This window comes from Castanea sativa, chromosome 4 (genome assembly GCF_040712315.1).
Source record: "Castanea sativa cultivar Marrone di Chiusa Pesio chromosome 4, ASM4071231v1".
In the NCBI taxonomy this organism is placed as follows: domain Eukaryota; kingdom Viridiplantae; phylum Streptophyta; class Magnoliopsida; order Fagales; family Fagaceae; genus Castanea; species Castanea sativa.
The window spans coordinates 26,676,922-26,700,736 of record NC_134016.1 but is presented as its reverse complement, the minus strand read 5'-3'; the positions used below and the strand labels follow the sequence as shown (position 1 = coordinate 26,700,736).

The window sequence follows — 23,815 nt, the reverse complement described above, 5'->3', positions numbered from 1 at the left end:
AAAAACAACAGCAATAACAAGTAGTAGCAAAAGGGAAATAAAAAGGTGTGGGTATAGAAACCATGTAAGAATACTTGAAAAGAAAAATTGGAAATATATTGATCAGCACTCTCTAGCTGGAGCAACAGCTAGGTTGTTTAGTTGCCGTAACTTCATCAATACTAATTATTTCTTTTCCACGGCCAAGAGTTGTTGATGTTTCGAATGTTTTAGCTTCTAAACTTTTTTGGCTTGTGATTTCATGGATTTTAGTAATCATTTGTAAAAATGATTCCTGCACATTCTTATTCTCTAACGCAGATGTTTCCATGAAACATAAACCTTCTGCCTCGGCAAGATTTTTTCCTTCTTCCTCATTCACTTCTCTAGAGTGAATCAAATCGGATTTGTTCCCCACAAGAATAACCACCATGTCTGCACTGCCAAATTGTCTCAGCTCTCGCACCCATTTCTTCACATTCTCAAACGTTGCTCGCCTGGTTATGTCATAAACTAGCAAGGCACCTAGTGCTCCTCGGTAGTATGAACTGGTAATGGCTCTAAACCTACAACAAGATTATATATGCTCATATTGATAAGAATACATTTTTGAAATTTTCCACACTTTAGTAAATAGTGCAAAGATTTCTACATCTGATATTGTACTAGAGATGATGAAGTGGCGAAACCAAGTATTCACATTTTCTATTAATCCAAGATCATACAAGTATTTTCATTTGGCAAAAAAAAAAAAAAAGTATTACCTTAATGCTTTTTATAAAAAGCATTTTCTAATTTTTTAAATAATAGTTGAATAATTAAATTCATATTTTTTCATTAGCTTATACTTTATGAATAAATTTCTTATATATATATATAGAGAAAGAGAGAGAGAGAGAGAGGGAGAGAGAAAGAGAGAGAGAGAGAGAGAGATGAGTCCATGCTACACCTGGCGTAACTTCACAAGAGTTACATATTTTGTGAAACATTGATTACTATTAGATTTAAGGGTCAAAAAACACTATCATTATTACTCCCTAGAAATTAGTGATTTAGACATTAACTCTTCTTATTAAAGGAAAAAAAAAAAAAACACAGCATTAACTCTTTTTTTTTTTTTTTTTCATCCATATCATCATCTTCATCCTCTTGTCTTTCTTTTGCACTATACTTTCAGGCCTCCACCATTCATAAAATTCTCATAGTTAGGTCGGAAAGCAACCATAGAGCTTCTCTTTTGTTTATTCATCTGGTGTTACTAGTAATTTCATAGTTGACGTTGAAGAGACCACATGTGCTTTAAAACTATTGCAGTGAAAAGATATTTCTTAAATTTGGATTTCCATTACCACCATTAATAATAGTCTTGTATCTATAAAGGAGTTTTTAAGCGGATGACACATTTTCTGTTGAAGAAATTTTTTTGTGGAGGAACTATGAGAAGAACTTTCACATTAATTTTAAGAGAGAATCTTGACTAAAATATTTTATTTATATATAGAAGCTTTATGTTCAAAATTCTTTCAACAACGAGCCAAGCAAGAAGAAAAGAACTTGAGAGTTATTTTCAGAATTTTTTCCAACAACGAGTCTAAGAAGAAGAAAAGACTTGAGATATTATTTTCAGAATTATTCCAATCACCATTCATGATGGAGGCCTGAAAGTATAGTGCATAAAGAAAGACAAGAGGAATAAGATGATGATATGGATAAAAAAAAAAGTTAATGCTGTGGTTTTGTTTTTTTTAATAAGAAGAGTTAATGCCTAAATCACTAATTTATAGGGGTAATAATGATATTACTATGAGTGTTTTTTTTACCCTTAGATCTAATAGTAATCAATGGTTCACAAAATGTGTAACTTAAACCCATTTTATATATATATATATATATATATATATATATAAAAGGATAACTATAATAGGTCTGGTCAATGTATGTCCCTAAGACATACATTAACAAATCCGTTTTTGAAAATTTTTTATCGAGAATTGAACAAATTGTCAAAAATTTTTCAATTTTTGATAAATTTTTTTCTAAAAATAGTATACTATTATATACTCTTAGAACATACATTAATAAAATCTAACTATAATGGTAGTGCTAGTCCTCTCCCTTGTTTATTTATTTTATTTTATTTATGAATAAGTAGTAGTACTGTCCCGTCTCCTCTCTATAATTTCTTTTTATGGTGGGGACCAGGCTTGGGCCAAAAAGAGAAGCTTTGGATCTAAGGCAAGCCTTGTTGTAGAGTGGCTATGAGTAGTAGTTTAATACCCCTTCATTCAAAGAATTATATGTCAATCAAACAGCAGTGAAGAAGAATTAGATTTACACGTACTTCTCCTCCCAATCCCAATTAAATTCCCCAACGTATGCATTTCACGAGACTTAACGAATATCTAGTCATAAAAAAGACAAAAAAGAAAAAAAAAAGACATTATCCTAAATTAAAATAAAAAAATATTTCAGATAATTCATGTGTTAAAAACTTAAAATAAGAATTACGTTTGTTTTGATGGAAAACCTTGGGTAAAAATAAAATTCTATGTTTTCTAGTATTTGGTAGCATAAAAAAAGATGAGTCATAGGAAAATTATCTTTAATCAACATAAAAAGTATGACTTATTTTTAGAAATTGTTTTTCATTAAATTTTTTTGGAAAACAACTATTAAATAAGGAAAGTTAGAAGGTTGTTTTTCAACTCATTTAAAGTTGCTACCCAACATTGAAAAATGAGATAGCTTTATAGAAAACACTTCTTGAAAAATGATTTATTTTTTAAAAAATGCCATTGCTGAAACAAACAGAGCGTTAGAAGAAGATAATGCGTTAGAAGAAGATAATAAGACAGAGTAAGAAGAGATAAGATTATGTGTTTGCCATAGGGATGGCAATTTTTCCCCGCCCCGCTTGACCCGCCCCTCCCCGCTTCGCCCCGTGCGGGTTTTCCCCGCCCCGCAAAGGTGATGGGGTGGGGATGGGGCGAGATTTTAGACCCGCATCATGGGGCGGGGCGGGGATAGGTTTACACTTTTTAGACCCGCCCCGCCCCATCCCCGCCCCACCCTGCGTTAATAAGGATTAAGTTATAATTTTTTCATACTCTAAAATCCTACTATTTAAACAAAAATATCATCAACTTATTTTATTCTACCTAACGTGGTTCTACCTCTCTTTTCTCTCAAGCAAAGTTGGAAATAAGGTACCGATTTTAACTCTTTTTTTTGTCTTTTCATTCATGATTCAAATGTCTGTCTTTCTCAACTTACTGTTCATCATTAATATAATATAAGATTTTTGTGTCATACTATGAGATTTTTGTTGTGACATTGTCTTGTTAAACATTTAAATAATATTATTTAGTTTTTGCTAAAAATTAGTTTGATTTGATAGGATAAATTTATTTATAATTTCAAGTATATTTTTAATATTGAAACATGTCATTTTATTTGAAAAAATGGTAATAGTTATAGGGAAAATTAACAAGAAATAAAGTTTTACGGTATAGGGCGGGTCTTCACGGGGCCTTAAGGGGCGAGGATGGGGCAAGAAATTTTCCCCGTCATGCGGGGCGGGGCGGGGATGGAGCAAGAAAAATCTATACGGGGCGGGGGCGAAGATCCCATCCTTCGGCCCCGCCCCGACCCATTGCCATCCCTTTGCCACCTTTGCTTGGAGGTTGGGGCAATATGTCATAACCCATAATAATTATGTATCCATGGCACCAAGCTAAAAGAAGCTTCCTGGTCTTGCAGACTTGGGTTTTAAACTTTTTACTTTTAGCCCTACTTTTTGCCCTATGGTGCACATGAAATGTTCAATAAGCATAAAGTCACAACATAATTTACAACCAATTTGGTAACTATTTAAAGTAACAAATTGTTACTAATAAAGAATAACATGTACAGTGTCAACGGTGATTCTCGTGAAATTTTGTTTTTGCATTTTTGGATGAAAATACTAAAATTAATGTGGGATATTTGTCGCGATCGTTGAGTGTGATAATATGGCACATGTCAAAGAAAGAGAGCCCGTATGGAGCAGTCACGGTCCAGATGGAAAAGTGACAAATGTCTCCATAAATCCTAGATTGCTGTGAAATGAAAAGAGCATGTTCCTACCCAAGGACTTTAAAATAGCCAAAAAGGTTGAAATTATAGGGTAGAAGGTCTATATAAAGTGTCCCACACAACTGTAAATTCACAGGAGAGGTGTTTCAATTCAATTTGTGCATCATTCTTCTCAGCAACAGCAACTACTTTATACATGAAATTATTCATATCAACAACTATGCTACATTACTTTGATCAAAACCCGCTTAGATAGCGAGTTGGAAGTCGTAAAGATATAAATTGATATCAACTCACTACTTTTTCTTATCTACTTGTGACAAAAAAAGTGGTGAACTTTGCCTTAATCTTAGCATTTTTCATTGAATCTATGACTGATCAAAAGAACATGAATAAGGATAAATCTCCTTTCGGTATCTGGGTCCCACCTGAGTGGGATTAATTATTCAATTTCTTACCCTTTCTCTAATTTTAATGAAGAGATTAGGACTCATCACTTTATTTTCACAATTCACGGATGAACAGTGGATCTCAAAAGCTTTAGACCATTCAACTCGCCGAAATAGCTGATGATGATCAAACTGAGTTCTATGATCCTCTATGATATACAAAAAGCTAAAGAAAATAAAATAGAAGACAAATTCAAAATGAGAAAATCTTCTCAGTTGAACAGTTTGTATCGTCAAGGTTTAGACCACGAGTTTAGACTGGACCCACCTTGGAAATGTATCCATAGAAGCAACTTAATAGCTCTTTTTCTATTATCATAACCAGGAAAAACAAAAAAAAGAAAAACAAAACCCTCAGCTAAGTTAAAGATTGAATTTTTGCACTGTACCAAACTTCAAAAACATAACCATTGAAGCAACTTAAGCTTAAAAATGACATTTTTTGTTTGTTCATTAATTTTTTTCTGGATAATTTACAGGTTTTGAATTTTGAACCAATCTATACAAGTTTGATGAATTGTGTATAATTTTATCCCTAATTCTCATAACTTGTTTATGCTTCTTTAAAGCTTTGGGTTGCCATAGAAAAGTTCATGATCAATTATCGAAAGACGATGATCTAGCTAGCAAATGGAAATACAATTAGAGAGAAATATGAGATGGGTGGTTACCTTTCTTGGCCAGCAGTGTCCCATATCTGGGCTTTGATGAGTTTGTCAGCAACCTTTATATTCCGGTAAGCAAATTCAACCCCTATGGTTGGCTTTGAATCTAAGCGAAATTCATCTTTTGCAAACCTTGAGAGAAGATTTGATTTCCCAACCCCAGAATCTCCAATAAGAACAGCCTTGAATAGGTAATCACACTCTTCATCAAATGATTCAGCCATAAATATAATCTCTCTCTCTCAATAAAGAAAAAAAAATTAATAAAAGAAAAACTTGAAGAAGGAAATATAAAGTATAGGAAGTTGTTGAAGAAAAAAGAGAAAATATAGGCTTGGTTTGTTATGTGATGGTCTTTATGTTTATATATGAGTTTTCCAAATCATGTACGTTAACGTTAGTAATTTTAGCAGTTCTTCTGTCTTTGTTTTTGGAGGGTATTGAGTATTTACATGTGAAAACATTGATAAAAGACATGATGGCTGTTTGTTGATATTGTCATGATCTGTGGGTGTCACTCACAAATTAATAATAAAAATCAACCGAACTTAATCTTTGGATAGTCCTTAACCCAATAAGTTAGAGGACAGCCTACATATAATACTCCATTTTGTTCATCAAATTATTTTTTAATGATTATATTTGCTTCAACTTTTTGCTCTTGTGCTTACTAGGCAAAGTTTGATTGGGCATTCCTCATCTAATCCTAAATGATGAGTTAGCTTAGCAGGAATCAGATTTTTATTCCACACATCTCATTGGTTGCTTAAAGGTATGGTATTGGTGATCATAGTTAATCATTGTAAATTGTCCAATCTTGGAAAGTAAACTAGTATATGTGAAGGTATGGTGGTTGTTTGATTCGATCACTATTAGCCAAATTATAGGAGGTTTTAGCAACAAACTCGAAGTTATAAACTTACTACAGTAGAGGTATGTTTCATCGTTTCTACTAAATGGATTGATGGATTTACGGAGTTCATAATGGATGATTGGGTAAATAATTCTCCCCTTGCCCTTCATTTTTTTTCAAGTGTAAGCACAATTCCATTCTAAAGTTGCCTTTTAAAAAGAGTGTGATGTGTGAAAATATCTAATTAATTTGTAACGAAATATAATATATAACTTATTTTCTAAAATATTCATGAAATTATATAATTATGACTAATCATCTACGGCACGGCAAAGTGTTATCCTCGTAAGAGAATTTTGTGTTAGATGTAGTAAACTATTAATTAAGAAAATTTTCTTTATATAAGGGAATGATCTTTTTTCCCCCTAAAATAAATAATGTTATACTACTTTATTAATATTTTTTAAGTAATGACTTTTGTGTTCTCAATAAACAAAAAATTATATATATTTTTTGCTTTATTTTAATATTAAAATTTTCATCTACTCATATTATGAACCAATTTGCTAGTGATAATATATAGTGTGTATTAAGTTTTTCCAATCATGATAGTTAGAAAATAATGAGAAAAATGGTTTTTTCACCATTCAAAATTTCAACCTGTAGCCTTCTATTTTAATATTATCCTTAATCCCAAATCAATCTATCTCTCTTGAGGTATATAAAGTATGATCATGATCTCTCTTCTTGAATACAATGCTTATCTCAATACATCCATAGAAATATACCGAATCAAAACATATCCATATGAAGATGCTTTGCAAACAAACAAAATGCCACATCAATCGTCACTTAACAATGATTAATTTGACTAATTAAAAAAAATAATTTATTGTTGATAATCTATTAAGATTTTTTTTTTTTTTGTGTAGAAACAGCAAATTTTTCCCACCCAAAAAGATTATCAAATAAACTACTATTAGCAAAATCTCATACAATTACAAAATATGAAAAAATATGTCACTCATCCAATAATTTTTGTTTGACTAAACTTTGCTTTTATCTAAATAGGTGACACTATAGAATACTTCTAATAAAACTATTAAGAGTACTTTCTCTAAAAAAACTACAATTTTGTCTACCCAAAAGGAAAAAAAAAAAAAAACGAAACTAGTCTCATAGTTTAACATCTAAATGGATCACTAAAAAAAATCGAATTCTAACTTGCAAAACAACTAATTATTAACCTAAATCAATTCAAACCAATAGGATAAAGAAAAAGAAATAAGTGATCAGGAATTGGAATAACAAAATATCTATAAATATGCATAAAAATCAATACAAATTTTTCAAAAAGAGAAATAAATGTGATGTGACACTTAAATCAACAATAACAAAAATAACCATTAATGGAATAAAGAAGTTGAAACAATAAAAAAATTCACCAAAAAAGAAACAAAATTGGAGAGAGAGAGGGAGAGAAGGCTACTAATAGTTTATTACTTCTTTTCACCATGATAATTTGGAAGGAATATGGGAAAGAGGTGGAAAAGTAGTAAAAAGAAATTTATACAAAAATTAAGATGGAAGAGTTAGGATAAAAGTATATGAAAGGTTGAAAAAAGTGAAATGGTAGAATTTAAAATGTTATAAAGGAAATCAAATAAAAATTGAAGAAGATAATGATTAGAGGAGATGAAAAATTGAACTAAAAGGACAGTGGTTGAAGAAGATGAAAGGTTGAACAAAGTAAAAATTGCAAAAACTAAAAAAATATGAAAGGATGCTAATGACATGGGACAAAAAGAGCTTTGTGTGTGTGTGTGTGTGTGTGTGTGTGTGTGTGTATAGTCAACAAAATTTAGGAATAAAAAAAAATGATTATATAATCAATGACATGGCAAATAAGGTGATGCAATATAAGCGTAATAACAATAAATGTTACGCTTCGACTTTTAAATATATATAGATTTGAGATTATAGGTAAAAAAAAAAAATCTTAATATTTTTTAGAGATTTGAGCTGAGAAACATGGTAAATTATATATTTGGAAGCTGAAATTTAGTGAAATTTCAATTTTAGTCTTTGAATTTTTAAAATATCAATTTTAGTCCTTGTAAATTTCAAAAGGGGGGGGGGGGAGTATTTTGGCCCTTTAATTTTTAAAAATTGTCTCAAATTCTTATTTGGATTTTTTTTTTTTTTTTGGTATTAGGCTTTTTTGGTGTGGAAGGAAAGAGTTTTCCTTAGTATGAAAGAAAATGAATTTGTCTTGATATGGAAAGAACTATATTAAATAAGTAGCTAGGTATTCTTTGTCCATTAAACTATAGAATTAGAGTCTTGTACGTATGTATTGTTGTAAAGGGTTTGGTAGCTTTTCTAATTTTATCCAAAGGTCCTCCCACATTGGGAGAGGAGAAGACTTTTAGAAGAACATGAAGAGGATTTCTTTAAAGAGTAGTTTGTGTTTATAAGAGATTTTGTTTATATTTGCGAGTGATTTTGTTTGTGTTTGTGAGTGTTGTCTGTGCAATATTGTCAGCTTGGTTTGTGAGGTTTGATTGAGTGGTATAATTCATATTGTTGATAATTGATTTTGGTTGGTGCTACTCGTAGATGTTGGGTTGGAGTTGGTCAAATAATGTTAAATACTGTAGCTTGTATGGATTTTTTTCTTTTCATATGAATGTGCTCTCGCTAGCTCCAAATCACAATGAATTGGTACCAAAACTCAAGGTTTGGTCTTTGTGAAGTTTATGGTTCAAGATGCTCATGCAAGTTTCATTTTAGATGTGGAAACGATGATCAAATTATTCAAGTTTGTTTTCGAATAAGGAGACTTCATGCAAAGGAATAAAGATTGTTTGATGGAATTTGAGTTGGTGGAGATTTGTTAGAAATTGTCTCACATTCTTATTTTGATTTGGTTTAGTTATCAAATTTCTTTGGTGTGGAAGGAAAGGGTTTTCTTTAGCGTAGAAGAAAATTTATTTTTCTTGGTATTAAAAAAAATTCCTTATTGAATAAATAATTAAATATTTGGTATCTATCAAGGCATATAATTGGAGCATTATAAATAGACATTGTTGCAAAGAGTTTGATGGGTTTTGCCCAAGGGTCCTCCCACATGAGAAGAGGACATGAAGTGAGTTTCTTTGAAAAGTAGTTTCAGTTAGTTTGTGTATATGATAGATTATATTTATGTTTGTGAAGTTTGGGAATGCTGTTTGTTTGAGTCTATGAGTTTGGTTTGTGAATTTTATTGAGAGTGGTTGTAAGTCATATCGTTGATAATGGATTCAGGTTGGTATTGCCTATGGATGTAAGATTAGAGTTGGTCAATCCATGCGATGTAGGACAGATTCTACTATTTAATTTTTGTAATGATTTAATTTTAGTATTTTTATGTAAAATTCGTTATTTTAGGGTTAGGTTATTTATTTATTTGTTTTTAGGTGCTTTTAATACTTTTTAGGTCAAATTTGGTTCTTATTATGGTTAGGTATTAATTAGGAGTTATTTTAGAATAGATTTTCTCGTCTGTCAAGTTTTACAAAGCCCTTAAATAGGCCCCTAAGTTTGTGAACTTTTTTTTTAAAACAATTATTCAATCAATAAAATTCAGACTTTTGTCTTTCTATTTTCTGGTGGATTCTAAACCCTTTCTCCTTGTGAATTCAAGGAATCCTCGTGGATTTGGGGTTATTTTCATAAGCAAACATATTTTGTTTCTTATTTTCTAGAAGTAGAAGTGTTTTATTTCTTTATGCTTGTGCATCCCGCATTAATTGGTATCAAAGCCTTAGACTTATCCTGGTCTGTTGGTTAATGTATGAGATGGTAGCAATTTCGGGGACAGAAAACTTAGCAAGTATTACGTGACGTACAACTAGTACTTACAAATATCTTTACTAGAATGTCGTTGTTGAAGCATAGAAACAATAGGGATAACTGTCGCGGAGACATAACTCACGGGCAATATATTGATAAGTAAATTTCATATAGGCCTTATAGAAGAATTGCAAGTTTTAATGGTTATTTTTATAAAGAAGATTTTCCTGATTGGTTACTTGATCTAGAGGGTTTATTTGATTATGAGAATATTTTTTATGAGAAACAAGTTAAACTTGCTTTGTATAAACTTAGAGAATATGCCTTACGTTGGTGGGAACAAATACAAACTGATAGAATTCGACAAGGTAAAGACAAAATTCATTCATGGCCAAGGATGAAAAAGATGCTTGCTATCAAGGATTGTGATGAACTTTTGTCGTATACAAAATATTATTTTTGGCCAAAAAGTTCACACTTGAATTATTTTGGAGAACCATGTAGTCCACCATTAAGAGAAGCATTGTTTGTTTGAATAACACATTTTTCTTGAAGAAAATATAGAAGTTTATGAGGAAGTTCATGAAGATCTTATTATAGAAGAAGATTAATGAAGACCCTATTATAGAGAAAGATCTTGAGGTAGAGACAGTAGAGACCATTAAAAAAGAAATTATAGAGGAAGTTGTCAACAATCTTGTGAAGTCAAGTTAAATGATTGCAACGCTCAAGCTCTTGTTATTTTGGTGGGAGCAATCGAAACAAAGTTTATTGATTTTATTGGGTGGAAAGATTTGATTTGATCATTGATTTTTATTTGGTGAATATTTTCAATTGCTTGAAGATCAAGGGACAAGAAGTTCAACTTGCCCAATTTATGACTTTCAAGTTTGGTAAGGATACAAAGAAGATGTAGTATTCAAAGAATTTGTTCTCTTGGCATGGAAGATTTCAGATTTCAACTATCAACTCGATGACGAGTTTGTTTTAAGTGGAGGGGTCTGATGTAAGACAGAATCTACTATTTAATTTTTTTAATTATGGTATTTTTATGTAAAATTTGTTAATTTAGATTTAGGTTATTTATTTTTTTGTTTTAGGTGCTTTTAATGTTTTTTAGGTCAAATTTGGTTCATGTTATGGTTAGATATTAATTAGGAGTTATTTTAGAATATATTTTCTTGTTTCTCAAGTTTTATGAAGCCCTTAAATAGGTCTTAAGTTTGTGAACGCTCTTTTTTAATAATATTCAATCAATAAAATTCAAACTTTTGTCTTTCTATTTTCTGGTGGACTCCAGACCCTTTCTCATTGTGGATTCACAGAACCCTCGAGGATTCGAGGTTATTTTCAGAAGCAAACGTGTTTTAATTCTTGTTTTCTAAAAGTAGACGTGTTCTATTTTTTAATGCTTCCGCATTCCGCATTACCATGTGAAAATTTTGTCATGTGTAGATATTTTATTATCTTATTTGTGTGAATATGGTTTTGCTAACCCCAAATCACCACTAATTATTTAAACTAGACAACATAATGGAGTGACAAAATGCTCTCTTCTTAAATTTCAAGGACTAAAAGTAAACCTGCACCAAATTTCAGAGATCAATTATGTATTTTACATAAATGAGATCCTTAGATGTTTCCAAAACAAAAAAGTGTTGTAAATGCATCAAATTATTGTTGATGATCAACTTCTCATAACGACGACTTGATGCTTCAATTGTAAACTATTAGTAACCTACTCTCTCTCTCTACAAAAATCAAAATTGAAAATTAATTTTCACCCTTCCTTCACCATGCATTGACTTATCAAAGGTAAATTAAAACTCTTTTTATATAGATAAATTTTTGTCTTTTTTGTGGGTTAAATTTTACGACTAAATTATGATATTATATAAAATTAATCTTGTTTTAGTTAGTATTAGTTTATTGATTTATGTGTTAAATTTGTCTTAGTTTGGCTACATTGATACTGTTGAATGAGTATATTAAAGTGAAGTTGTAATATTGACTTTGATAATTTATATGCTGTTGTTTTACACTATAAAATTTATTTTAGGATAGAATCCAATATGTTTTTTTTTTTTTTTTTTTTTTCACTTATACTCTCATTATCTATAATACCACCCACTTTAATAAACATCAAACACCAAAACTTCTATATTTTTTGTCATTTCATTTAAATAATATAAATTACTCATTAAAATAATAATAATAAAACATCTACGCAAAAAATTATAGCAACCACCTCCTCCACCAACCCTACCACCGCTCCACTTGCCATAACCACCATTGTAGCAACCACAACCCACCACAAGTCACAGCACCACCGTGGCAACCACAACCCCCTACAAGAAGAAAAGAACCAGCCACTGCAAAAACACCCCACCACCACAAAAACAAAATCTCAACCAAGTACTCACCGGTTGCTGATCTAACCTATTGCAGGAAGAAAAAAAAAAAAAAAAAGCAAAACCACAACCATCTAGCAAAAACAACTAGTCATCAAAACAAAGTTGTAACCCAAAGATCCAACCCACGCACTCACCGATCTCACCACCGTGCCTCCAAATCAAACCCATAAATCACCGCCACCGTGCCATCAAAACCCACTAAAAAAAATTGTAAGCCACAAGGATATCGATTTCAAAGAGCGAGAGAAGAAAGAAGAAGAAAAAAGAAGAAGAAGATGGAATAGAGGAACGGTAGGTCTGAACAGAGAAGAAGGAAAGAACACAAAAAGGGAGAAATAATTATCTATAGGTATCAATTTTTAGCTCATGAAATGCGTCAATAGAGTAAATACTCATTAATTATCTATAGGTGTAAGCTAATTTTTTAAAATTGTATACACATTAATTATCTATATGTATTTTATATGGTTATTTATATTTTTAATTTTATATAAGGAAGAAAAAACTCTCATATAAATGACCATGCAATTCTATCATGTGATGCTTTGTTAGAGTAAATTTCATTTAGCTAGCTTTCCACTTCACCTTCTTTACATATTTTGGATTATAATAAAATTATATTAGTAGGATATTACTATTTTCACTTAGTGTTTAACCTATCAGTATCATACTTCAATAACATATATATGACATCGTAAATTTTCTATGATATTTCCATAAGCCAACTACACATTAACATGATATTACAAAACTTTTATGCTAACTCTAATGCATTGAAGAAACAAAAACTATGATTAAACAAACAATCAACTTATTACACGTCATGTTTGTAAAAATAAAAAATAAACTTATTACACCAAATAGTTTATAATTTATATGACATTTATTCTATAATCTAAATTCTTCATCCCCATAATTTTGTATTACATCATTAATTTAACAAAAACTTCTTCATATCATAGCAATATTACTTTAAAATATTTAGAACAATCTACATAACCTTTTCACATAGCAGCTTATAGCATTATCCATATATCGCGCATGTCCATTTCTAGTTTATATATAATAAATGCATACTCGAAAATATCAATCTAGGTATGAAAAACTTAAATAAGAGAGAAGAATAAATATCAATGCTCCATTTTTTAAATTTCATGAACTAAAATCCAAACTTGCACTAAATTTTAGTAGCCAAATGTGTAATTTACCCATGTATAATAGGTCTGAATCACCTAATTGGTAATCCATCTAACAACTTTGTAAACAATACAAATAATATACTATATAATAAAGTTGCATTGTAGAAATTGTGGTTGTTCCAACTTATATATCTTTCCAATAGTTTGGGGTGGTTTGAAATTAAACTCTCAATTTAATATATTTATAAAAAAATTAAGTTATGAACTTTTTAAACCATTTCAATTCATATCCTTAATAACTGTCTAGTAACCAAAATCTCTTATTCTACGACATGAAATTTTACTAGTTGAGTTAACTAGAACTCACTACTGAAAAACTATCTAAAATCAAATAAATTCTTCCATGTAAAACAATGTTAGTAACCTATGAATAAAATTCACCCTTGAAATCCGGCTTGCAATGGGAGGGTGTCTAAGAGCTCATAAACACACAGTTAAGTTTACATGTAATCCATGTGGAATATTAGGATCATAATATATCACCACGCTTCACAACCAATTCCCACAACGGCTCACTCTAGCGACACTGATCCAATGGTAACTCTTTCTCTTTTTGGTGGCTCCACTCACCTATTTGTAGTTTTAATCTAGCCTCTAGGTCGCCTCTCCGAAATCTGACCACAAAATTGCAACTCATTTGATCCCACACTCAATAAGTTACGTCCAATCACTCAACATGGTGGTTGGCTTTCATACTAAATGTTAAGAACCCATGGGTAGAACTCACCATTGAAAACCGGCTTACAAGGGGAGGAAATCCAAAAACTTATATACATATAGTTAAGCTTATACTTAACAATATGGAACATTAGGATCATAACAAACTATAAGACCTCTCATATTTTAATGAGAATTATGAAATTATATAATAATCAATCACTTATTTGTCATTCCAAAATAATAAAATTAGATATTATATAAGCTCATATCAAATCATATCCTATACTATATAATAAAAATTATGTCTTATATGTTGTGATAGCACCAAGTGAATGCATTCTCATTTTTCATTAGTTTCTTTAAATTTTTATTTATTCCATGTGGTGCACTATAAGTACATTAAAATAAATAACACAATTGCCCTAATTGAAACTCTATTGCTAAATTTTGAAAAACTTAAAAATAGGACTCTAATTAAAAGTCTACTACCAAGACGTTTGTAGAAATTATTAAAAATATATATTCATTTTTATTTTACGTTACTTTAATAATTTATCATAATTTTTTTTTTAATAATGAAAGGTTATGTTGTATATAAATATTGAAAGTTGTAGGACATTTTACTATATGAAGTGAATTAAAATTAGTAAGAAAGTTTACTTTAATGTGAGGTTTGGTAAGGGGTAATGTTTTAGAATATTAAAGAATATTTAAATATTTTCATGTTGGTTGTAAATCACACTAAAGAATTAGATGTCACGAGAATCTGGATTCCCCCTCAACCCCATTTCTGTAGGAATGTGGATTCCTTATAAAACAGGTAAGTATCCAGATTTCTAAACTTAAAGGAAATAACATTTTTTTTTTATTTTATAAATTGACAATTATAACTCTTTTTTCCTTATCATTTAAGCAATTGAGATAAAATATAAAATAAATCATCAATATCTTTTCCCTTATCTTTATCTCTTCCTGCCAAAATAATATAAACATGATAGACAACTCTGTTGATATATTCATTAACAAAGTTCTATTTAGGTTTCATGTGTGAAAAAAAAATTGAAGTGGACCCTCCATTGTTGCCAGGTATTTACTTTTACTATTGTATGTAAATTCTTTGTTTGCTTTATTGATATTTTGTTCTTTAATTAGTATGATTTATTTTATTGTATTCAGCCTTTAATTTTGCGGCAATTTTGTCTCTTATTATTGCAGTTTGTGTGAGACAGTTATTGGGTTACGAGCGGGTTCCCAAGCATATCATAGCTTATTCACGCTCTTGAGACTGTTTAGTAATAGTATATTGTTTCCTTAATGCATTGCATGAATTTAATTGGGGGATGCTTTTTTTTTTTTTTTTTTTGAGAAACACACACATATATATAATGGTTGGAATTGGGGGATGCTTCATAGTTCATAATGGTAGTGATTTTGTGAGTATATAATGTTCAACTTTTGCAAAGATATGGAAAATACATCTAGTGAACTTGTCAATGAAGGAAAGAAAGGAACTGAATTTCAATGGACACCTGTAGAAGATGATAAATTGGTTGAGTGTTTCTTGGAACTGGTTGGGATGTTAAATGGAAAGCAGACAATGGTTTTAAGCCTGGTTTTACCTCTAAATTAGAGGAATTGAAATGTTATACTATAATTTTAATGAATTTGTTATAATTTATAGTTTATATTTTGTTTTTCATTATTTATTTAGAGGAAGATTAGAAAAAAAAAAAAAACTAGATATTGGATTTTTTTTAAAAGACTTGATATTGGATTTAAATAAATAGAGAGGCTGCCTCTGTATTTTTTCTCTTTGATATAATGAAATTGCTATAACTTTATGAACATAGGTAGATTGCCGAATCACATAAATCTTGTGTTATGTAATTGTTTCTTTTAGCACTTTTTTCACTCTATTTTCACATCTTACATGTTCTAGAAATTAGGTTTAATTCCTAACCTCCAGCCAATTATAAATACGAAATTCGCATGAACATGTTTTATTCTTCATTTATAATTTTTTTTGTTTGAGAATAACAATGGACTAATTCCCTATGATAAAACACTGGACTAATTCTATTTCAAGAAATAGTTCCTTCCTATCCTTATCCGAATCGTTGCTCCTTCGTTACGCCATCAAACTCAGTTCTCCAATCTGCATGTCATTGCTCTCTGCTCAATTTAGGCATGTTGCTCTAACTCCTTATTTTGTGTGTATACATATATCCTTCATATTGTTTATAGTGAGTAATTTGTATCCATCTCAGCAAAAAAAAAAAAAAATTGTAATTTGTATCCAGGGGTCACTTGTGGGTTTACGCTTATTTCTCTGGCAAAAATGACTAAATTAATATCTTTAATTTTTAAACTATGTAGTGAAACAACACATTTTTCAAATTATGTAGCAAAATACCATTGTTTTGAAACTCAATATTAGTAATGTTGAGATTTATGCTTTAGGAATTTCGAGTTCCATAAAAATATGCACAGAACTCGACATTGCTAATATCAAGTTTAAGTCAAAACTCAATATTAGTAATGTCAAGTTCTAAAAGAGTAGTATTTTGCTAAATAGTTTAAAAAGAGAGTTTTTTTTTTTTATAAGTAAAAAGAGGGTTGTTTTGCTACATAGTTTAAAAATTAAGGCTATTTAACCATTTTTTCCTATTCCCCTACCTTAGCCACTATGACCAATTATTACTAAGAATCTGAACCTATTAGCTATGCCAAGATGTCGACGGAGGCTCGATGCCCCATGCATAGAGAAGCATGAAGTTGAGGTTTACTGATCTCTACTCTTGGGGGCAAGGCAATTTGGCTTCGGATGCATTTGTATAAGCTATTGTGAAAAGTACTTTAAGTTTAAAATAAGAATTTGTAAAAAAGTTAGAAGAAGTTGTTATTGCGATTTGCGAATCAACCTTTTGGGTTTTAAAACATGTTTTTAGGCTCTCAAATCGCTTAACCAAACGGACTTATAGAATTTCCAATTTTATGATTACAGTTTCTTTTTCTTTTTCTTTTTTTTCTGAGAATCCATTTCATATTCAACTTGTAATTTAAAGGCTAATTATGTGATTACTCCCATCGATGATTTGATGACTACGCCTAGGTATCTATTCGACAGCCATTATAATACAGATTCCTTGGGACAAGACTAAAGAACATGATTTTCTTCATGTAAAGGATCTCATAAGTACATGATTAGTCTGCTTTGAACTCAAAAAGGGCAAAACACCACTTAGAGCATCCACATCAGTGAATGTAAAAATTTTTAAAATAAACATAACTACCAATTTTACACATTTTGAGCCAAAAAAACACCCACATCAGTGGGTTTAAAAATGTCTAAAATTTTGTAAATCCATCCCCGAGCTACAGTAACCGTGTATATTAACACGGTTACTGTAGCTCGTCTACGCCATTATTTTATCATTTTCGTTCGCTCTTTTTTTTTTTCTCTCCTTTCCGTGCTCAACCAACCCAACTAAAACTCAACTCTTCATCCTCTTCTTTTTCCTCAGATGCACACAAACACACCCACACACAAACACATCCACATAGAATATCAACACAGACACACTTGCCAAAAAAAAAAAAAACATAGATACACAAACACAGATCGACGCTTGATCGGAGCTTGATCGGTGCTTGACTGGATCGGAGCTCGTGGATCGGAGCGGATCGGAGCTAGGGAGAGCAGATCAGAGCGTGGATCGGAGCGGTTGGAGCTTGGATCAGAGCTAGGATCGGAGCGTATCGGAGTGGATCGGAGCTTATCGAAGTGGATGGGAGCTCGTATCGGAGTGGATCGAAGCATATCGAAGTGGATCGGAGCTCGAAGTGAGTGGATCGGAGCGGATCGGGGCGGATCGAAGAGTTGATTTGGGTAGAGAGAGAGAGAAAGAGAGAGAGCGAAAGAGAAATGAAGAGAAGGAGAGAGAGCGAATCAAAAATGAAGATAAGGAGAGAGAGAGAGAGAGAGAGAGAGATGAATCAGAAATGAAGAGGCGCGCGTAGTGTGGTAGTTAGAGAGAAATAATAAAAAAAGTTAGGAAATTGATTATTTAATTAATAGAGGTGGTAGGATAAATGAACTGATGTGGGTGTTTTGTAAAAGTGAATGTGTAAAATCTTAAAAGTAGGTTTTTTGTATAAAATAGACGGAATCTTTTAAATGAGCTGATGTGGTTGCTCTTGTCTGTTCTTCCACTTAAGATGGTCCTCAATAACTTGTATTTTACTTCCAATTAAATATAAATCGCATGAGATAAAAGATGATGCCTTAATTTAAAGTACAGAGCTATGTCCAACTTTTCAATAATAGAATATTTACATATTCAGCATTGTCTAATAGCCTACTTAAACAAAATATTAGCTTGTCTGTAGTCTTCGTTGTTATTGTTTCTGGACTAACAAACTTCCTATTTAATCCCAAGTTGATAAAATGTGTGCAATTTAATCCCAAGGAGTTAGTATTAGTGGCTTTCACAGGTACTCTTTAATTGCTTCGGATGCTCTTTGATGATCTTTATTCAACACCAAATCTTTCTAATTTTCCTACCAAATTTTAAATGAACATCTTTAGGAAATTAATTTGACCAAGTAATCTTTGAAGTTCTTCCTTATCTGAGGGAGACATTGCTTGTACTAGGAAACATAAGAAAATCTCTGTACTTACTCCGAAAGCACATTTTAATGGGTACATATTTAGTTGATGTTTTCTCATTTGAAAAAAAAAAAAAGTTTTTTTTATAAAAAAATTATTTATTTATTTTTTAAGTCTACTAGATTACTGACTTCAATGCTATGTTTTTACAACTACATCATTTATTATACCTCCATAAAATACCTTATCATATTGTGGAAGATTACATTCATTGCACTTGCTACGTAGCTTTAGCATTCTTAAGGCCATTTGACATAACGACCCATTTGAAGGTCCCAATTGAATCGGGCCATTTGGCGTAAGACTTTATGCCCAGCAACCCTATCTACTACAAGTCTGCTGTAGGCATTAGATATTAATCCTTTGGCGTGGCTGTGTTTAGGTTTCTAAAGTCAATGCAAATCCTTAGGTCACATTTGGTATGAAGGAATGTTTTAGAATTCTTAAAAATGTTTAATAATTTTCTAATATTCTCATATTTTGTTGCAAATTGCACAATAGAATTAGATGCCTAAGGTTATTTGAATTCCCACTCAACCCAATTTTGTAGGAATGTGAATTCCCCTTGAAATATATGATTTTTTTTTAAGAATCTAGTATTTGGGTTTAAGTTCGATGGTAAAAGAAAATAAATTATTTTTACTAATAAAGCGTGATGTTGTTATTGTCATGATCATGAAGAACAAAAAATTTTAAAATTATTTTTGTATTATAAATGTCATTGAAGAATCTTAGAATTTAATTTTAGTGAATTTGCTACAATGTAAATTCCTCCGAACTGAACATTTCCTTAATTCATGATTTCTTTAAGGGTGAGATTATATGTTAGACAACTTTTCTGCGTACTTGAGCTAGTCTTATAAACTTGGCTTGTAACTTCCTCAACTTCTTCCCATATTTTTAAGGTTACCTTTAGAATCATCTTTAGAGGTGCTTGCTAGAAAGAGGTACTTGCTAGAAAGGAAGATAACTTTCCTTAGGGTCTGTTTGAATACCGCTTATTGCTGAAAATTGAAAACTAAAAACACTGTAGCAAAATAATTTTAAATGTGTAAATAGTGCCGTGAGATCCAATTTTAAAGTTAGATTTGCTGAAATCCGTACTTGTGGGTCCCGTGAACAATGCACGAGACCCACTAGAAAAACGCCAAACACAGAAAGAGAAATAATTCCAGTGCAATCCAAACTCCACCTTAGTTGGTATTTTGTGAGACTTGGGAATCACTCTACTCTAGGCACGCCTAATTATTACAAGAAAGTTTCATCTATTTCAAGGTTGACAATATGAAATATATGCAGTCATAGCTAGAGTGGCTTCCATATTCTAATCCTAGAGAGTAGAGAGGCCCTCAATTATCCAACCTTGCTTTCAAAGGAGGATAGGGATGGAGCAGATCAAAGATATTCCCACATTGACTCAAACAAGCTTCGCAATCATCCCCTCATGTCTTAAATCTCCATGATATACAATACATCTTCATCAATTTTCACGTCTCACACTGTTTCTTCATGTGGCCTTACGCCCTGACATTTCAGTGATTTGGAATTCTCAATTACTCTCTGCTCACATGTTTCACCTCACTCCAGAAAACAACCCAAACCCATCATCACTAATCTCACCTTTTTTTTTTTTGTGAATCATGCTCAATAGAACTACCTACTTGTATCTTCATGACATGCCCAACACCCGTTCTTTTTGTCACCATTATTACTCCTGCTTTAGGTACCCACCTTTTCCTCCTAACAAAAAACCTCCATTTTCTTTTACTTGGATTTTTTCTATGATTTGTGCAATTCTTGACTTCAATAAAGGTATGATACTTTAAAAAAATTCAATGGTTCGGGGTTTACATGGACAAATAATAGACTATAAAATAATTTTCACATCCTGCAGCGAAAACAAGAGATCATTTTTCGTTAGATATATAGGTTTGTTTAAGAAGTCATGTTTTCAAAACATCCGCACATCACACATCTCTTTAAAACTTACCATAATTATCACAATTTTATATTCAAACCACAACTCTCTTTTAATAATTTTGGAATTTTGCTAGACTGCACAACGAATAGTGGAAAATTGGGGCGAAAGCGTTGTCACTCTGAAAATGTTGAGAAAGCAGCTTAGACAGTACTATTAACTCACAAAATAGCTTAGGCAATTATCCTAAAATGAGTACTCTAACTCTCAAGGTAGCTTAGATAAAGGGTATAAATAAACCTCCTAACTTGGCCAAAAAAAAAAAATTATATATAAATATTTTAAAAAAATGTTTTGATCTCCTAAAATAAAATTTTAAACACCCTTTCCCTAAATTTTGTTTAAATTCAGCCGGAATAAACTTGAATATGATTATTTTAGTGCTACTTTCACAATATTTTCACAATAATGTATAATAAAAGTTTAGTGGCAAGTTGTAACTAGTTTTTATCTAAATCTATAACTAGCATCATTTTTTTACATACCTTTAAGAACTTGTCACCTAGATTTTGTTGTGTTAGTAGCACTACTTTTAAAATTGCTCCTTCGTTAAAAAATAAAAAAATAAAAAATTCTCTCTGGACTCTGGCTTACTTTGCTGTTGACAATATAATGAAATTTTTTTTCCCTACATTTTCTTCTTTGCTAGCAAAAAATTACACCTCCCTTCAATGTTTTCTTTTGGACTAATCAAGTAGTTTGATAAGTGTTCTATAGATTTCTAAGTCTAAGAAGTCATTTAGTACATGCTCCAATTCCAAGAGAATGACCACGTGTATGGTTAAAAAGCCATACACTTCAAAAGAAAAAACTTATATCAGTTATTATTTTTTTTCTTAGTTTCATATTTACACCCAATCTTACTCCTAGGGGTGTTACCATTCTTCTTTATCATATATTTTTATTTAATTGATATTACATATAAATATAATATATTATTATTAATTTGAAAAAAAAAAATGTATCATTAGTTATTTAATTTTATTTATTTATGCATTCAATGGTTGTTGACTTATCAAGCTTTAAATTATTAGTAATTTTTTAGACTATTATAAAAAATAGAATAAACTACATATTTGATCCCTATCTTATACAATATATTTCAATTTTATCTATAACTTTTCAGTTGTGTCAATTTGGTCTTCAACCTTTTATTACAATGTCAATTTAGTCCCTGTCATTATCTTTTTAGATGAAAATTGATGACATGTCTAATGGTCAAAATAAAAAATTTGCTTTTGTTGAGGTGACAATAAACTTAAATTTTATTTTGGCTGTTTGCCATGTTAGCAATTTTCAATTAAAATATTATGGCAAGGACTAAATTGACACGACATTGAAATGTTATGGACCAAATTGACACAATTGAAATGTTAGGAACTAAATTGAAATATGGTGTAAATGTTAGAGACCAAATATGTAGTTACACTAAAATATGATTGTGTTGTATTCTAAATTGTATTTATAATACTATTTTAGATGATTGTATAATATGAAAGTTATATATACAGGAAAAAAAAACATTTTATTTATTACTCCCTTACAACAAATTCCTAACCTCGACACTATTAACTCCTAGAAAAAAAAAAAAAAAATCCTGAAGCCGCAATTGAGCATAAACACTTATAAAACCAATATCTAACTCTCTCCTTACTATGTGGGACATAAGGCTCCAATGACTCTTTTAAAGGGTTATCTTTTTCTTTTGCTAAATAACGAAGGAGAAAAAGAGGTGTTGAAAACTTAGCTAAGTGTAATTACTTAGAAAGAGAGGAGTTGCTAAATAATTAATTACTTATCACATGTATTCATGAGTATTTATACTACAGGATCTATTAATTTGTTATTCCACACTAAAAATTTGAAACATTTATTGTCAACAAAAAAAAAAAAAAAAATGAGAACATAATTGCGTGATATTCATAATCTGCCTCCCCCTAAGAATCATAATTGTTCCCATTTTTCTTTTTTTACCAAAAAAAAAAAAAAAAAAATCCAATTAGACTTTTATAATTTTATAGAGGAAACCCAATTATACTTAAACAACCCAATTAGACTTCCCTTAATGTTTGCATTCTGAGTGGTATGTGAAACCATTGATATGCATTGGTTTACTATAATCTATATAAGCAAACCAAATCCCACCATACCCGTATATAGCGAATCACCAATTAGCATTAAGCACGTTTAAGCGCATCAATATCCGACATGCTAAAACTCCAAATATGCTAAAATTTAGCATTAAACCCCATAAATCTTGCATTACCTGCCCTTTCAATTTTAAAAAATTATAAAATTGAGTTATAGTACCATCTTACTTTTATGATGGTACTGTAGCAAGATGAAATTTTTTAAAATAATATTTTATTGGGTTTTGGGTTTTTATTAGGAGTATTCAGTTATATTATTTTATTGTGTAGATATTTTATTTTAATGTGTTATATGGTAAAATAAAATTTGAGATGTTGGATGTATTATAAAATAATATGGTATAATAGATAAAATAGTTTCTGAGATGGTAAAATAAGAAATTTTTTAAAAACCAAATAGTATGTTTGGTAACTGTTTTTTTCACTTATTTTCCATTTTTACAATTTTCTATTTTTGAGACTAAAAAACTTGTTTAGTAATCCAAAATGGACAGAAAACAAAAACTGTTCTCAAAACTCAATTTGTGAAAGAAACTGAAAACATTCAAAAGGCTGTTTTCAATTTCTAGCTTTCAAAAGTCAATGAAAACACACATTTGATTTAATGAATCTGTCTCATTTAATGAGTTAGTATTATAGTTCAAATCCTAATAACAATATATTTTAGTATTTTCTATTTTTTTCTTCAAAAAACTATTTTTTAATTTCAACTAACCAAACATGTTTTTGATTTCAAAAGTACAAGAAAATTGTTTTTTTTATCAAATATTTCTGCTTGCTCACTCCCAAGTGCAGGAGATCGTAGCAATATAATTCTTGGAGTACCAAGGTCGAACCACAAGGAGCAAGGTAAATTCAAAGACAATATAATTAAATAAAAATTTGGGTGAA

At 30.6% G+C, this 23,815-nt stretch overlaps 1 protein-coding gene across 1 annotated transcript; it reads right to left on the bottom strand.

The window, feature by feature from the left end:
- Positions 1-5,735, bottom strand: LOC142630262 (ras-related protein RABA6b-like). The gene is made up of 2 exons (XM_075804243.1): positions 5,174-5,735; positions 1-545 (listed from the first exon to the last, which is right to left on the bottom strand). The coding sequence occupies exons 1-2, from the start codon at positions 5,389-5,391 to the stop codon at positions 113-115; spliced, it is 651 nt and encodes a 216-aa protein (XP_075660358.1). The 5' UTR covers positions 5,392-5,735; the 3' UTR covers positions 1-112.
- Positions 5,736-23,815: the final 18,080 nt, after the last annotated feature.